We start from the raw sequence: 19,003 nt of genomic DNA on the forward strand, positions 1-19,003 counted from the left end.
CTGTGTACCATTGGCACTGCTTGAAATACGCTATCTTTAGTATAGAGGATCTTTGACTATAGTGATGGATGGCTCAGAATCAGTTACGTCAAGTTGAATCTTTAGAGTTTTCATTCGTGAGCACTGGTACCTACAAACGGTTCTGACAGGCCGATCGGGTACATACAGGACACTAAAATATGGTGTTTCAAAAAGATTTGTTTGTTCTATTTCACCCATCACTAATAGACTACAGTCTCTAGACAGCAGAGAGGTGACAGGAAATGAGGGGGGAGAAAAGTTATGGTCACAGCCTAAATTTGATTCGAATGACCCCTTCAATGCACATTTTGGACCTAAATTGAAAAGTGAAGGAATAAAATCAGATTAATTGTTATCTCTCTCTAAAATATTTAATAGCAACTTATCTTGAACTCAGTAGTACATGGATACATTCATCCAATCAAATTCGATTTAGGCAGACTATCTACTTACTTTTAATCTGTTACGATGCATTCATCGCACTACTTTTATTCATAATTTTGTGCATTCATGATCTGTAAAGCTTTAGTGCGTTACTTTTTTATATGTATAAACATCCGTTACATTTAAGCCATTGCCAAATGAGTTGATACAAAGCTAACTAAGACTATCAGCTCCACATAACTCTCTCTGTATTTCTTGGTATGGCTATGTTTCGAAAATGGTGTCATGCGACTTTCGCGTGCAGAAACTCGAGTGAAGATAATTACCTCTTCTGAAGAGTTCATCATGTTTTTTTTAAATCCTCCGTGTCCTCCTTGGCTACTAGCAACTGCGTGAAGAAGGGGTGGGGTTCTTCGGGGATCACGGAAGGCTTGTATCATGTGGATGCGTGGATGTTGTCATTATTTAGAATTAGCACTATAGCTTCAAGAGGCAGGTGGTCAGCTGGTCCCCGGTCTGTTGCCACTTTGTTTAATCTACCGCAGCCATGCCTCCACATGACTCTGTTCCAAGCAGCATGGCTGATGCCAAAGCAGGCGTACCGTTAAACTTTGTGGCTTTTTTCAAATAGCGCTAGCAGATAACAGTGAAGCACGTATACCAGTAAGTGTGTCTGTTGTGGTACAGTAATGGTAGTCTTGCATTGCCAGACCAACCTCCACAGCGCTGCAGAGGAGGGTATGGCGAGTCCACACAGCATTCCGGGATGGGAGTAAAACATGCTCTGGTTTGTTGGCAATTCTTTAAACTATCGTCTTGGGCGGCGCTAAGCGCTGTACGGAGCCTCTGCAAAATAGCCTCGGGAAGGAACTTGCACACGTACGTTCAAAGGTTGTTTTAGTCGTGCCACAGAAAACTCAGATTGGACAGATAATCTAGCTAGCTGTCTCGATTTACCCTTTAAGGATCTACTCAAGAGGTTAACCATAGTTGTCATAAATCGACCCGGAGTTTAAAATGCCAACACAAAGGAAGCCCAAGGCAACGGATATCTACAACGGAGCAATCCCGGGGGTGGAACCTATACCATGCTTCAAGACGAATACTTCTGCTACTTCTTTCTGTTGTAATCTTAAAAAAAAATACTTTCTGGTGGATGTCTGTGTCTATTTGGGTACAGGAACACTCAATGATTAGTGGCAAAAAAAACAGGATTAACATGACAAAGAGTCGTATTATTTATGATATATCTTCTGGCCCCCAGTTACAACACTGACTAGGCTGCCGCTGTGCAGCTACCCATTACATGAGCGAGGAAGAAACATTGTGCTGTCTTTGATTTGACATGGCTTGTGCTGAGTTTAGTGAAAGCAACCGATATCTGTTGGAATAAAATGTTTTTGCTACTTCAAGCTAAAAATGTGCATTTAACTAGTCATGGTCATTGGCGAATCCTGGTGAGGAGGGACAGAAAAGTAGAAAGTAAATTTAATGTGGACATAACTGATATAATGTTTCAACCACAGATGGTCTTCCTCAGATCAAAGTGAAGAAGTTAACACAAATGTATGTAATATGCAGTACATGATGAAGCATCACAGCCTTATCTCCTAATTAGCCTAAATGATTCATTAGATATGAGACATTTTCAGAAAGATAAGAGACTTCTCTAATCTTATTGACTTAATGTCCTGGATGTTGGGGGCTCACACCTAATCTGTGGCTGTCTGTGATGGAGACTGTGACTTTGGACATCTATCCTGGAATGATCAAAGTTGAAGACTTATATTTACTTTTTGACATTACTGACTTTTATGCACATGAACATTGCTGATTTCATTTAATTGCCAAATCATGATATAATACGTGAGACAATAAGCAAAGAATGTAATTATTTTTAATTACAATTATTAACTAACATTTTCTTATTGGTGGACTTAATAGAGTATAATATGAATATGTTGTGTGACTGGGAATAGTGTCTGTTCTATATGTGACAGGTTGTCTAATCAGGAGATGATGCCTCTTCATTTCATCACAAATAAATACAGGTTTATGTTCACTTCTTTAACTTTCCCTGAACATATGTGGTTGAAACAATTCCAGTCATATCCACATCAAATCAAAAAAACATATTTCTTAAGTACTTTTGTACTCTACCTCAAGTAGTTATGTTAAATACTAAATCAGTACTATTACTTAAGTACAGTTTTTGGCTACTCTACCCACCTCTGGCCTAGTAGTATGTACAAGTCTACTACTTATAGTAGCATACTCATACACTCACTGAGGATTTTGTGAGGTTCGAGCCTGTCCTATGTTTTATTCCCGCCTTCTTAGTCCCAGGGTGGAAGAACAGGATGTCATAATTTACTTTTAGGGGTCGTTCGGTATTTATGGAATGGACCACTGGAGGAAAATAGGGGAAGGTCATGTCTTTTTATTCTTTGTTGAGGGGTCATCCAATTTTTTTTAGTCTAGGGGGGAGGGTCACCCAACTTTTGTATTCGTGAGAACAGCAACATTTCAAAGTGGCTTGTTTGGTGCATATTTATCCATGTAGCTCTCTCAGTCTCAGCCCCTATCGCTAGCAGATGGGTCCCTACCTATTTAGTCAGCCAGACAATTTGAACTGTAGCTTTAGTAGAGACCGTGGGATTGGATTTCCCAAACTGAATAAATCCCGCTCGCACAAATAAAAACAAAACTGCTTTTCTAGCTCCATCGTGTTGTAACTAAGACATCTGATGAAAAAATAATTTCATTCATTAGCATGATTGCCGTACACAGAACAGACACGAAAACAGAACAGACCAGACGCAAGCTTTTATTTTGAAAAGTCAAAGCTTGCTGACCTCCCGTCTTAAGCAGGGCATGAGACGGGAGGTCTCCAGGCTGCAGCCATACCCGACTCAAATATCCTTTCGGTCCCGGTGAGATATATATATATATATATATATACTAGGGCTGTCAAAATAACGCAGATTAATCCATTCCATATTGATGTTTGCATACAGACGAAAATCTGGTGCCACTGATATGTCTGCGCTTCTCTCTGCTGCTCCGCTCGTTACTTCCGGCTTCTGAACTGGTTGCAGTTCCACCAGAGTTCCATATCACAGGCCAGTGCAGAATGAATGGGACTCTATGGAGCTATACCCACTCAAAATCCACTTTTCTCAGGATATCATCTTTTGTCTAGTAATTTGAATGTTGCATTCGAAAGCAATAAAATACACACTGCTGGGTGTTAGATTTTTTTAAAGTGGCTTTTTTGTTCTAAAAAGCCTTTTAAAATGTCAATGACGTCATACACATATACGGCCAGAGATACTGCTTCACGGCAAGCTCTGAGTCGCTTCCTTTGTTCTCTCGAAGCATCGACAACACAGCTGACAGGTTAGGCTCTCCCTGTTAATACCAGGTTAATACATGTGCTAGAAAGAGGTTTGCTAATGTTTTAAAGACTACGCCGAAATATTCACTTTGAATACAGACAATAGACATTCTGATTCTGCTTTGGATGCCGTCAAGCGGGATCTCCGATCATAATCAGTCCTTCACTGACCAATCAGCATTCATTAGCAGAATGCTAGCATGTTATGGGCAACAACGACTCAACTTGTAAGAAATCGAAAGGACACAAGTACTCGTTCATTCAACTTTTGACCTATAATCCATGTTGAACTTTACCTCGTTTTAGTCACCCCAAAAACAAAAACTACAATCAAATCTGAGATTTCTCAACGACAATCAGGCGAAAGAGACAAATTTAGCCGTCTAGCTCCATAGAGTCCCATTCATTTATCACTGGACCGCGATCACTCCCAGTGGAACTCTGGTGGAACTGCAACCAAATTCGGTACAATGGGGCTGAATAGGGAGTGGAACGGCTTTCCGTAGACAGGCTTTGACTATACTCAACAGCAGCTAACGTTAGCCTACCGTTAGCTAGTAGCTGGATAAACACGGTTAAAATGCTGACAGCTAACGCTAAACGGTGTAAAGTTTGACTGTGTTTTACTGTAGAGGATTCAACACCGGTCTGTAACAATCTGCAGTCGGAGAAACAACACAGACGGTGAAAAAAAAACAAAAAAACAACACAGCCGGTGTGTTCAATGAAACTGGTAAACTACAGCCTCGTGGTGCATTTGAAGTTATTGTAAATGTCCTTTTCCTATCTGGTTGTTGTTTTTGTCGTTCAACAGCAATTTACTAGTGCAATAAGTTATTATTGTTATACATTATTATTATTAAATCATTTGTTGATACATTTTTTAATCGATTGACAGCCCTTATATATATATATTATAATATACGACAGTCTTTTCAAGGCATTTGAGAAGGAAGGAGTGGTAGCATGCAAGCTCCCAAATTGACGCTCGTCTGAGAAATGGAGTTTTGGATAATGTTCAGCTTTACCTACAGTATCTCACAAAAGTGAGTACACCCCTCACATTTTAGTAAATATTTCCTTATATCTTTTAATGGGACAACACTGAAGAAATTACACTTTGCTACAATAGTCTCAATATTTTATTGTTTTATTTCATGTGAATACTAGTTTACTAGTAGTAGTAGAGTAAATCTACTGAAATGGCTACCACACCATAATGTAGTGTGATGCGTAAGATGAGAATGCAGAGGTTTAGTCACGCATGTCATGGCTGTAAAAAAAAACAATAGCTATCTGTATGCCTTTGCCAAGCCCAAAACAGTACAGAAGGCATCAATAAATTGTTGGGGAGGGTCATCCCTTTTTTCCATATCATTTTGGAGGGTCATCCAAAATCTATTGCTGGTGAAGGGAGGGTCAAGTCTATTTTGACTAAAGGTCCCAAAACTCCTCCGGTGGCCCCTGAAATAAATAACAAACAGTCCCTTAGTATCCTTTTTTCTCTTCAATGTGGGAAATAGGTGCTTGAATAGGTCTTGACAGGCTCCTGAGCCATGCTATGCTGACATTGGGCGAGATGCGGGGTACACCTTGGACAAGTCGCCAGTTCATCACAGGGCTGACACATAGAGACAGACAACCATACCCATTCATACCTACAGGCAATTTAGAGTCAACAATTAACCTAACCTGCTTTGGACTTTGGGTAGAAGCCGGAGAACCCAGAAAAAAACCCTGCTAACATGGTGAGAACATGCAAACTCCACACAGAACGGCCCAAACCAGCAGACTTCTTTATAATAATGAGATGTTACAGGATTTACATCCTCATATCCTGATTTTAGATGCATTTATGTGTTTTTAGCATGTCTGTCTAATTGTCTCTCTGACTATATCTCCAGCATTAACATTAGGGATGGGAGCCCTTAATGAAGAATTCCTGTACTTCCTCTATTCTCCTCCCATTGTGCCCTAATTTTCTTCAGCAGGCTCATCATTCCTTTTCCCTAATTCCCTCTTCCACATTCTTTCTACCCTCTCCCTCTGTAATTTCCTCCCATCCAAATGTTTTCTTATTAGCATCTCACTCCCTCTACCTGTACTCCATTTTCTCTCTCCCATCATCTTACCTCTTTTCTTTGTTTCATTCCCTCCCTCTACACACTACTGCACTCTAAACATGCATGCTGTTCTGTCTCTGTCCTTCATAACATAACACTGTAAATAGGCGTGGTGTGAGGAAAGAAAGATAAACAGTTCAGTAAAGTTTATCCTTGTTAAGTAATCCTAAAACATCTGTTCAGATGGATTTGGTGACAGCAAGTACATTTTCAAAAGAGAAATCTTGTATTCACAAAATTGTCCAGTGGGCCAGGAATTAATTATTAGAGAAAATGATTGCTTCAGCTACAATCGTAACAAACCAACTCGGTTACTGTACAATATTAGCTTGCAGTCTCTGATAACATTTAATACTGTACCATGTAACACTGTAACATTAAAAAACAGTTGGACCCAATCGGGATCTGTTTAGGCAAACCGAATCTGATGTAAAAAAATAAACATGACCAGAGATAAACAAACCCAATCCAAGGACCTTAACAGACCCAAACACTGGCAACATGATGCGGTGCGCGGTCACGGAAGGCTTGTATCATGTGGACGCGCTGAAAGTTTTGTTGTCATTACTTAGAATTCCTCATGGGGGTGGCAGAAACTACGCACTTTAGCTTTAACTTCCAAACAAACAATGATGGGTACTAGAGTATGACTTATCGACAATCAAGCTGCAGCTCTGTCCCCTTTTATCTTCTGCATTTCCTGTAACCTGGCACTAGTGCAGTGCCCATTCAAAGCGTACCTGTCCGTAACGGGCCGACTGCTTCGCCTCTGGTATTGCTGCTTGCAGCATTCGCGGGCTAATCAAAGGGTCATCCAATCAGCTTTACACTCTACCATGCGCTTCCTTGGGTTCTTAGCAATACACCTCCTATGACATAGTTAGGTCACACACCCAAGTTGCGGCTACTAACGGTCAGAAACACCGGTAAAATACACTCTGGTTCACAGGAAGAAGAAAAAAACACCAAGAGCAGACTTTACAGGGTAGGCAACTGCTAGCAGCTAGCAGCTAAATATTTTTTATATTTATATTTAAAAAAATATTGAATATGTTACTATTTTAACTCATTGTACCCCAACATTCGAACATTACCTAATTTAGATTAGTTGGCACACGATTTGACAATCAGTCGACGATAGGCAAGACTTGCCGATTCTAATTTGACTATGTAAATTCTTAGTCGGGGACAGACCTAGTGCCTACTGACAACTGACAACGTTATCTTCAGCTTAGTCTATATCAACAACGTTTCATTGTTCAGGTGCCGCCGGAAATCCTGTTTACGTTTTTCTTTCATCCCGGAATGCTGTGTGGGCTAGCCTGACCCTCCTCTGCAGCGCTGCGGAGGAAGGTCTGGCAATGCAAGACTATCTTCAGCTAAACACAATTTACTGCCGAGCGGTGTCATAAAGGAGATCACATTCAACTAGCAGTGGGATTGGGGAACGGCAAACGTTATGTTTGTTCACTAGAAGGTACTTGTGTTTTTTGGGGTGACTAAAACGAGGTAAAGTTTTAACACTACAGGGAAAACAAATCATGGCTATAAGATGCATTCCCCTCCACCAGGTGGACTGGAGTATCTACGCTCTCATTATGGGATCTCTGAGTCAAGTGCAACACCTAGACGTAAAATTCGGTATTCCGGTCTGGTCCGATGTTTGGATTAATATCAAACCATATTAATTAGTGATCGCCAAATGAAGCTTAATGAACCATTTTCTTTATATTCTGAGCCCATTAGATGGCGCTCTCTGTTCAACAAAGGGTTGAAAGCACACTGAAATGCCATTCCTCGAGCCTTTTTCTTTAACCCAAGAGTGGCCTCAGAAAAAATAAAGAAAGCTGTTCACAAAACTTCATGAAGCTTTATTTGGACATCACTAATATTACTATGTCACAGCATTGGTATCTTTTCTCGTCATGGGAAAAAGGGTAATTGGTGAACATATTTCATTATTATTATTAACGAAATTAACACTGCAGCAGAGATATTCATTTCCAAACAGGCGTATTAGTCACTTGACAAACACCGCTGCTATAAAGTAATGTTAAAGCATTAATTAGTTGAGGTAACTGCGGTAACATTATTACTTTCGCCAAGGAGGTTATGTTACACAGTTCGTCTGTTTGTTTGTTTGTCTGTCAGCAAAATTACGGAAAAACTACTGGTCCAATTTTCAGGTCGAAATCACAGGGTCGCTTAGTTATTGGTGTGCTTTTGTTTTTATCTTTATTGTGCAGTTAGTTTGTAGACTAACTACTGGCCAGATTATCATGAAACTTGGTAAATCAAATTTCAAAGTCTAACTGACAGATTGCCACAAAATTAAGTGACGTCCATAGTCCTCAGCTCTGTGTTTTAGATGCTTCATGGTGACTAATTCCTCTGGCCATACTGCCACATTTGTACATACTACTACTATAATATTAGAAACAAATTTCTCTCCATGAATTTTGACATATAAAGACATAGCCATCAGAGGAAAAGCCCTACTTATGTAGAACGCTTGCACTTTCATTTAATGCTACCATGTAGGCAAACATTTCATTTGGACAAAAGAAATATATAAAAATGTATGCAGCTCCTCTCTAATGGGCTGAAGCCTCAAGGAACAGTGTTTGAGGCCTAAGGGCAACAGTGTGAAATGTAGGTCTCATGACTCAATACAAAGAAATAGTAGAACTAAGAAGAACATATCCTGATCATCACACATTTAAAAATGACTCTTTAGGGACCATTCGATATTTATGGAATGGACCACGGGAGGAAAATAGGGGAGGGTCATGTCTTTTTATTCTTTGTTGAGGGGAGGGTCATCCAATTTTTTTAGTCTAGGGGGGAGGGTCACCCAACTTTTGTATTCGTGAGAACGGCAACATTTCAAAGTGGCTTGTTTGGTGCATATTTATCCATGTAGCTCCATGTAGCTCTCTCAAACTCGGCCCCTATCGCTAGCAGATTGGTCCCTCCCTATTTAGTCAGCCAGACAATTTGAACTGTAGCTTTAGAGACCGTGGGATTTCCCAAACTGAATAAATCCCGCTCGCACATATAAACACAAAACTGCTTTGCTAGCGCCATCGTGTTGTAACTAAGACATCTGATGAAAAAATAATTGTATTCATTAGCATGATTGCCGTACTGTTTAGTTCAAAAACATCCGGGCCAGACGCAAGCTTTTATTTTGAAAAGTCAAAGCTTGCGGACTGCACCAAGCATATATATAAACGACATCCTTTTCAAGGCATTTGAGAAGGAAGGAGTGGTAGCATGCAAGCTCCCAAATTGACGCTTGTCTGAGAAAACTGAGTTTTGGATAATGTTCAGCTTTGGCAGCTTTACCTATATGCTAAAATATACAATGACTGAGGAAGCCTAGTGCCGAGTCCATAGCAACCAGTGTTGAATTACCCAGTGTGCGTTGCTGAACGGTCTCAATGTTTTATTGTTTTATTTCATGTGAATACTAGTTTACTAGATGAGCAACTTAGTATTTGAAGTAATGCAGTAATGCAGGAAGTGTGCATTTAGTTTCCATGCTGCTGTTGTGTTTCCACAACAATGTCTTTGCCAAGCACAAGACAGTACAGAAGGCATCAATAAATTGTTGGGGAGGGTCATCCCTTTTTTCCATATCATTTTGGAGGGTCATCCAAAATGTATTGCTGGCGAAGGGAGGGTCACGTCTATTTTGACTAAAAGTCCCAAAACTCCTCCGGTGGCCCTTGAAATAAATAACGAACAGTCCCTTATATTATTACAATTAGATAAACCATATATTATATTTAAGCCAACTCCAAGCATTCAACCCCTACCTCACCCCACCTGGCCACTATGGACTCCTGCAACAGTGTGGTGAATTGATATTGGATTTAAGCATTACAGTGCATTTGTAAAGTTCATTAAACATCTCGAAGTACATATATCAGAAGATGATAATCTTTATGAAGGTGGGTACCACAGAACAGACTTTCTGTAGGACAATTTTAGTCTCAGCAGTTCAAAACTTTCAGATTGGGGGTTGAACGTTGCAACTTCTAAGGACTGCTAATGGGGCTATACCTTTAATCATGTTTGAGTATGCTAATTAACACGTTAGCAGACAACTACTGGCTAACAAACTGCAGGTGACTAATGTAAAGTAGCCTATTTGGAGACACAGAGTAAGCTCTTCTACTATTTGTAACTTCTATGGTTCTATGACATGCAAGCAGTATGCAAATCAAATTTATTGAGAGCAAGATCTTGATGTTTGTCAAACCAGATTGTTATTTGATGGCGTATGAACTGGAATGACCAAAACACAAACTAATCACAAGGGTAATAGGAGAAAATCACTACTACGTCTCAAATAGGGAGAAGCACTACAGTTAATGAGGTGATCAAGTTGTAAAGAATTAAAGGTCCTTTAGAAACATAATTAGCTGCTATTAAGCTCATAAGTTAAAGACCTTCACAACATGGCTGCCACAGTGTGGTATTCTACTTGTATTTTCCCTCATACTGCTCCTCTATCCTCCTCCTCCCCCACTTTTGCTTTGTCCTCAGTCACAGTCAAAGTCTCCCAGTCATCCCTCCTCTCCTCTATATGTAGATCTTATTTATTCATATTTTAATTTCATTTTTTTTCAGTTTTATGGCATCTATGATCTATGGTATCACAAGCAATTGCATAATTTGGGCTGTCAATCAGAATCAGAGTTTTAAACATGTATAAACAATAATGAAATCAGATAAAAATTGATTAAAGATCACCACGATAAGATTTCTTTGCAAGAAGCTGCTTTTTCTGACCTACTTTTGCGTTCCTTTGCAATAGGTTTTGAGCTACTGTACCTTGCAATACCTTATGCATTCCCTCTGATCCATAGAGGAAGGCTGAGTTCTAACGTGCATACATCATGGATACATTATCATATGGCATACTATTATGTGCGAGTATGCACACTTTCAGCTGTGGCTCAGCTGCAAGTCTATATCATTACAGCTAATTTTAAGATAACTAGTCTTCACTAGTTACTATTTTTGTTAACATAGCTATATTGCATTTTGACTGGCTGCTGCCTTTGCTGTGATTGTGACAGAATGTAGCTGTGATAATGACTGTAGCCATGGCTTGAGTTGCTGCTATAATTAACGAGGCAGTGACACATAATTTTTAATGGGTGGTGAAACTATTCCTGAACTCCTGTAGTGTATATCGGAAACACAACTGTCATATCATTAAACTGGGCAGGTTAAAGAATCACTGGTTTACACTGGCATTTCGATCTGAATCTATATGTACCAATAGGGATGACTGGCATTCATTTGCAGAATAAGCCACAGTTGCTCATCCCCTATATATGTATCTACTCTTTAGAAAGAACCCTTCAACTAAGTTATGTCATCCATTTCCCTTCAGCCTTCTTCCACTCACCTTTCAACAATATTTCCTCTCTCCCTTTAGCACTCTTCTACTCACCTTTTAAACAATACTTCCTTTCTCCTTTCTTCTGTCCCTCGTTCTTGTTTTGTTTACCCCTTCCCCATCCATCCCACCCTAAGTCTTCTCCTTCCATCTCATCTTGTACCTATATTTTTGTACTGGCACAGCAGCAGGTTCTTGAACGTCTTTTTGAATGTGGCGTTGCACAGTGCGTAACAAGCTGGGTTGATAGTAGAGTTGACATAACACAGCCAGTAGCCAATAGCCCACACAGTGTCAGGGACACAAGACTGGCAGAAGGTTGAGATCAACACCATGACGTTATATGGTGTCCATGTGATGATGAAAGCCAGCAGGATGGCAAAAATAGTCTTGGTCACCTATAGAGAATGGGAAGAGAGAGAGGAAGAGTTAACTGAGCAAAAGAATAAGAACACTGATGATCTTCTCTACTAATACAGCAATTTGTTCTTTTTTTTTAATTTCTCTGTGGTATGAAAATCAATTTGCTGTGAAAGTTTGAGACATAACATTGTTTCTGTTGTTTTGTAGCATGGTGTATCTGGTACCTTCTTTCCATCCTCAACAGGTAGTTTTGATCTTTAATGATAATCCTAGTCTTTTTCTTGCCATGCCTTTTAGGGCATCGCCTGTTGTGTGTTTAGTTGAACAAACCACTCTTTGCAGAGCCTTGCGGTCCTGTTGGTGTTGGTGGTTTCCGTATCAGACAGTGATGTTCCCTGTCAGGACGCTCTCAATGATGCATGAGTAGAAATTGCTATATATATCAACTAAATCGTCCAGAGTGCACTCTACTTGGTAGCGTTGTGTGTCCATCATAACGTTTTTTTTTTACTGAGGCCACTATACGTCAAGGAGCGCCATTTAATTACAGGATGCTAAAAACACCAGCAGTGTGATGAATGTTCAACTTTGGGTAAAAAGCTGAGCTTGTCACATTGCCTGTCACATCCTACATGTTCAAGTGGTGAACAACAACAACGGAGGAGAAATTATTACTGCTGGACCATACACAGTATATCTGTCCTCTCTACCTACGTGTTTCAGCTTTCCCTTCATCCAGAGCAAGTACCTTGTGCCAACCCATATGGTGCCGACCGTGGATGTATAGCCACCGACATTTTTATTTACGTGGATATTCCGTATCATAGCAACCAGACTCAACAAAGGAGTCTCAGCTGAAAAAAATGCTAATGCTCCAAAGCGCTCTAGTCTGGATGATTTCAGAAGAGCGCCTGCCTGGCATTTTTAGCTGGGAAAAAATGCTTTCATGGACAGGCGACCTTATGGAAGTAACACCAGTGATTATCTGACCAATGGGAAGTTGGCTGTAGAAGAGCATATTGACCAACCAATCAACTAACCAACCTGGAGACAGCAGCCCTAATCTGCTTTAGCTGTTTTTGCTTGCCTATGGCCTCATAACGTGCATAAGATGTGTTTAGTTCACTTGCTATAGACACATCAGCACTTGTCAAGGCGAAGGGGATGGTCTTCTAATATGTCATATTTATTATACCTTGTCACATGCTTTTGGAGTTGCCCTCCTGGTATTGTAGTTCCAAGTCAAGTTGTAAAGAATTAAAGGTCCTTTAGAAACATAATTAGCTGCTATTAAGCTCATTAGTTAAAGACCTTCACAACATGGCTGCCACAGTGTGGTATTCTACTTGTATTTTCCCTCTTTTTCTAGGCTAACAAGCCATCACCTTCCGTTAGCATTCCACTGACTCCCATTCATTTTGGCGTCACTTTGACAGCGAATAACTTTACATCTGAAGTGTTTAAAGACTCTATTTGTCCAATGTTTATTTCTAAAGAGACACAACAATGTATAAAAGGCTCCATTACCTTGTATCTCATGTTATGGTCCGTAGCAGAAGTTTTTTTTAAAATAGGCTCACGATTGTGTCATAACCACGCAACTTTCTGTCGCACAGTAGAGAAATTACCGTATAGTCAGGAGAATGTTTCGACTTACATTAGCTGTTTAAGTTTAATTACTAATGTTAACTAGCATTTTAGTTAGCAATAATTAGCCTGTGCCTATGTTATCGCCTTACATATACCTACGCTCTCCGTCTCTGCAAGATTCGGAATGATTGAGATTTCTCTTGACACAGCTACCAGAAGACTTCCAACTTTTAGACAGGTTGCTCACGTCACATCTACGTCGTCAAGCTCAGCTTGAGGCTGCGCAGTGCGCTCAACCATCACCGGAAAAGTGAATTTATTGGTCTCCGTCGAAGTATATGGCGTCACGGGGTTCATTTCTTTTACTGTCGTGGTCGTGCAGTGCAGACTGTAGGGTGGCCTGTGATTGGCTTGACAATTTCATAACCTCACAGGTCACTGGGGGCATGTGCTGTGGTTAGTTTACATACTTTGACCTCAGCAAGAGGGCCGCATGGTTGCTTTTCCCAAACGCGAGTAGTGATTCCGTTCTATAACCGTTTTTGAAATGTGTTTAGCAGTGATCCAGTGTGTTTATTCCCCTTGTGGGACCACAATGTTCTCTTCCAAAAGTGCTGAATTTTCTACCTAGATAAGAGCCACTCCTCTGAGTTTTGCTCAGTGAACCCCCTGATATTTTGAAATTCAAGTATGTTCTGTGGTGATTTTGAAGACTGCTGGACCAAAATCAGGAAAAAAAGTTGTTTAAGATGCACGCTTTGTCATTTCAAAAGCTCAGAGGAACATTTCCAAATGCCATCTGTCATTTTGAACACTAATGAAGTGAAGTGACTGCATCTCAACAGCAACTCATCAACAGCTGCTCCGTACCTCATTGACACGCAGGTAAACTGGGTAGTCCCACCTGTAAACCAGCAGCATACTGTATGTTGCCATGCAAAACCAATAGTTTTAGCTTTGCTTGTTGTTATGATAAATTATACTGCTCTTTTCTGTGTCTGGATGATCAGTGAAGATGTAACCTGCATCATGATACAGTTTGCTTGTATCACCTACTCTTCAGACTGTGCTTTTTCACACATTTAGGGACACTGAAAAGGAATAAAGCTGAATAACTTGTAATTATGATGTTCAATCGGGCAAACCAATAATTAAACCCATTGCAAAGCAAACAATATATATTTCATCATTACAATAATCTAAGGGTAAACAACTTAATTCTACTCATAATATGCCTTTTTTGTTCTCCCACTACCAATCGAACAAAGAGCCGTTGATGTAATGTACACCTGTATGTCAGCACAACGTGTATTGTTTACTCATTTATGTCCCAAGCCTGTTATAGATTATATTAATGCAGTTTTAAATGAACCTACTTTCTTTTCTCTGGCAGCCATCTGTCTTTTCCTTTTCACTTGGCTTCTAGCAATGCTTGCAAACTTTCTTGCCACAGTCCTAGGACGGCTGATTGGGATTGAATGCCTCTCGGCTCCCTCTACAGGGGGGACAATCTCTAAAGCGGTGATGCATTCATCCCCGGCCTGCTTCGTTACAATCTTTATCTTGGACCACCTCGAGTTGGAGCTGATCTTGGATACTGCAGGATTGGCTGTTGATGTGGCCTCTGGGTTGGGATTTGTTGCAGCCTGTAACAAAACCAAGACAGTTTTGTTAGAAACGTTTATGTCCAGTATGACCTGTTAAAGGATGGATGGTGTTTGAAGTCATTATGTACCACAACAAAAGTGCAAGAATGCTAATCCAAAAAGAGTAGTAAAACATCTGTATTTTTATCAGTTGCTTAATTACATTTTCTGAAATAGTGTTGCAGTTTTCAATATACTAAGGGGGCTTTCACACCTGCCTTATTTAGTTCGGTTGAGTCGCACTAGAGTTTATTGTCCCACTAGAGCACTGCGCTCCCAGAATGCAGATTTACTTGTGGTTCCTAGAGTCTCTAAAAGTAGAATGGGAGCCAGAGCCTTCAGCTATCAGGCTTCTCTCCTGTGGAACCAGCTCCCAGTCTGGGTTCGGGAGGCAGACACTGTCACCACATTTAAGAGTAAACTTAAACTCTCCTCTTTGATTAAGCTTATAGTTAGGGAGTGAGGAGTTGCAGCGTTCGCCTAGACCGGCGGGGGAGGGTGTATAGCTTCAGACAAGGCACCCCTTCTCTACTCTGCTTCTCTTCATAGTCGTCAGATTCATCTACCAACCCTTATAGAACTGGCTCAGGTTTGCCTAGCACCAGCTCTTAATTATGCTGTTTTAGACTGCTGGGGGACTTCCTTTGACACACTGAGCTCCTCTCTCCACTCTCTTTGCATCTGTGTGCATCCATGTCCCTTGTTTCTAACTTAGCTCTGGGGAGCTCATTCCCCGGAGTCCTTGTTTTTTCGCCCAGCAGTTTTCCTTGGATTAGGGTGGCACCTAAATCATGGTTGCAGCGGTCACCGTGGTCCTGCTCCGCGCCCTATGCCCTGCTACACCCTGCTACGTCCTGCTATGCCCTGCTACGTCCTGCTATGCCCTGCTACGTCCTGCTTTGCCACTCGTTTCGGGTGAGAACGTGATCCGACCTTGAACCACACCAACTACTGTATGTGTACTTTACAAGTGTGAGCTCAATGGCTCCTGTAGTCAAATCTGCTTTGCAATCTGCGATGCGGCAGAACATGCAAACTGTAGCAGCTTGTTTCTCACTCACTGCATCTCTGTGGTCAAACCAGCCACCGCTAAAGTTGGAACAGACACCAGCACAGCAGAGCGATGTCTCGACCATGAAGATGCAAGAAACATGCACTAGTCTAGAACACAGGACGTTATTCCTTTATTTACTTTCTTGCTACCATCCTCCCACCCGCAGATCTGACCAATAAGTGGGACTTTGCATGGTTCTTGCATGGTTTGTCATGATGCAATTTGGTACGCTTGGATTTTTCCAGGTGTGAAACGAAATCGAATCAAGGGGAAATCGCTCCAAGTTTACAAACTCATCAACTGATTCGGACCAAAGCAAACAAACTATAGGTGTGAAAACGTCCTAAGAGCAATCATCATTGCCTCCTGAGCAGCACAACGCTTGATTTATTCTAAAAAAGGCCATCAATCAAAACACCACCTGTCCGTTAAAAGTAAATAACTTTATCAATAACTTCATCACTGACGCATTGCAGAAGTCAAGACTATAGCAGTCAAATATTTCTTTATGTGATTTGTCATTGAGATTTATGGCAGTGTTTTACCAGTGGGTAACAAGGACTCAGGTACTGGCACCATTTATCTGCATGTACCGCACTACACAGAAAATCAGCAAACTTTTCCTTAAGGTAGGCTACTAGCTAACGCTAATACTAGCTAGCTAGCTTGGTTGGCAAGGTGCTACCACACACTGAACAAGACAAAAGTGTTCCAATCAACTTTGATAAAGTGAAAATACACAGTGAGAGGGTCAAAGTTTTAAGATGAAAACATGGACAGCATTTATTTTAATGTACACAGCGCCATGGATACGCATTGATAACCCTCTACCATGATTGACAGGTGAGCATGTAGCCACGCCCTAAAGCATCTCCTGATTTATCTTGCAATTGAGACCATATACTCATTACAACATTTTTTACTAAGGTAATAAATTAAGTGAGAAGTAGGGTAATAGCCTTCTATACGCCGACTTTTATTTGCAACCAGTGGAGTCGTATATTATATGTTCCCTAATAATATTTAGAACCTTGTGTTACAGTAATTTAAAACAACAACAAATGTATTATTCATTCTGGGCTGCCAATGGTGCAGAATGTAACAAATACTGTAACAAGCAACACATGTCACTAAAAGAAATGTTGGCATGTTCCCATTCTTGAACTTATTACTTGTCCTGAAGAATCCATAGTAATAAGTGCTCACCAACATTGTCCCTGTGGCTAAAATTAAAATGATTAATGCCTCTGTGTGTGTGTGTGTGTGTGTGTGTGTGTGTGTGTGTGTGTGATGGGCAGAGGCATATGACCCAGCCAGGCACATAACAGGCGCTCAATGTCAAGCCCCATATTCTGAACAAGTGCGCTTCATCATGGTTTTATTTTGAAGGTGGAAGTTACTATAGAAAAAAAACCATATTGCTGGACTCAGTCGAGACTAACTGACCAATGGCCAAGTCCGAGTGCAAATACCAACGTGTCCAAGACAATTCCGAGACAATAGAAAACCGTTTGAGTCTGAGACCGGACTCAGGTACTACAGCACTGCTCGAACAACACATTCACGTACACAAGGACATATCTAAAAATTAAATGTAAATGCCCTCCAACATCTTTTTTTCTATCAGAATGTCCCTCATCAGATAATTGGCCTTTAAATGCACGAAACATTTTGGAATGGTACGACCCTCCCACATATGTCTCTAATGTGATGTTGTCAAAGCACCATATTGTTTCTGTCCTTCTGTCTCTTTTCTGTAACATCATTTCTAAATATCTGTCCTGACGTGTCCCAACGGGTCCCAACGGGCTCGGTTCGGGTATCCATCCTTTAATGTCCACCTCCCCTCCAAACTAACACATGCAGTCTACTCTAACGTCTTCCATCTGTTATGAGAGGTTTACTTATGTAAAACTTAGTTTTAGCCTCTGTGGTTTAGACCTGTTTGAGATATGATTTGATGATATCATAAATTGTTTAAATCCCAAAGACAATATACTTTTAAGTTATGTGTTGGAAATAATGCCTGAAATGGAAAAAAGAAAGTTGTCCAACTTTTGAACACCAACCTCAGATATCACCTTGTTGTTGGTGTTGTCCTTTGGTTCTGTGTGGGGAATAAAAGCTGTGGACGAATCGTTGGAGCTCTCTTTTTCCTAGATAGATAGATAGATAGATAGATAGATAGATAGATAGATAGATAGATAGATAGATAGATAGATAGATAGATAGATAGATAGATAGATAGATAGATAGATAGATAGATAGATAGATAGATAGATAGATAGATAGATAGAACAATATGCTAACTATGAAGCTTCAGATTAGATACAGCAACCACACAGTAAATTGCCCATGGACATTGAAGCTATGAATCTGTCACACTTCTTAACGTCTGGGAGGCGTACAAAAGCCGAGATGTTAATTGTGTATGAGTCAGTACCTGTGTGAGTCCTGGACTGGGCTGTGCTAGAGGCTGTGGCTGAACAGGTTTTGGTTCCTCCACTCTGCCATTTTTCACAGCCTCCAGCGCAGTGGTAGCTGAGTCTAGACTGACTTTGGGCGTAGAGCGGGGACTGGCCTGAGGACTGGTCTCATTGTTATTGTTCTGCTTTAACAGGTGACTCTTCATCAAGCTGGGAGTTCTGGAAAAGAGTTAGAATTGCATTTTTTTGTTCTCGAGAAAGTATACATCATTAGAACATCTCTGCATAATCAAATGTGCACATTTTAAAAATCCACAAATGGACATGAATCATTAATTGTGAAGATATTATGGTAATTCATTCTTCAGCAAATTGGGTACATGATTAATCAATGTTAATAGCCTGGTTGACATGCATCTGGTGCCAATTTGTGATTTATTGACCGACTTGTTAACTATTTCGGTTGAACACAGAAATCTCCTTTTCTGGAAGTTGTAAAGTTTTAGCTACAGTAAAAGCAGATATAATTATTTGGATAATAATAGATGCAAACTGCAAGAGATTTACAAAATGTAGAAACAAT

The 19,003-nt window shown here is 40.4% G+C and overlaps 1 protein-coding gene across 1 annotated transcript in view; it reads right to left on the reverse strand.

The window, feature by feature from the left end:
* Window positions 1-4,936: 4,936 nt before the first annotated feature.
* The window catches only part of LOC144512896 (muscarinic acetylcholine receptor M4-like), a 50,272-nt gene continuing 36,205 nt past the window's right edge, over window positions 4,937-19,003 (reverse strand). The window contains exons 4-7 of the mRNA XM_078243865.1: window positions 18,438-18,639; window positions 18,064-18,150; window positions 14,671-14,940; window positions 4,937-11,739 (exon numbers count right to left, since the gene is read on the reverse strand). Of these exons, the coding sequence (XP_078099991.1) occupies window positions 11,494-11,739; window positions 14,671-14,940; window positions 18,064-18,150; window positions 18,438-18,639 (805 nt within the window). The 3' untranslated portion in view covers window positions 4,937-11,493. The remainder of the gene's footprint in view (window positions 11,740-14,670; window positions 14,941-18,063; window positions 18,151-18,437; window positions 18,640-19,003) is intronic.

The sequence above is a fragment of the Sander vitreus genome, chromosome 24 (genome assembly GCF_031162955.1).
Source record: "Sander vitreus isolate 19-12246 chromosome 24, sanVit1, whole genome shotgun sequence".
Lineage (NCBI taxonomy): Eukaryota > Metazoa > Chordata > Actinopteri > Perciformes > Percidae > Sander > Sander vitreus.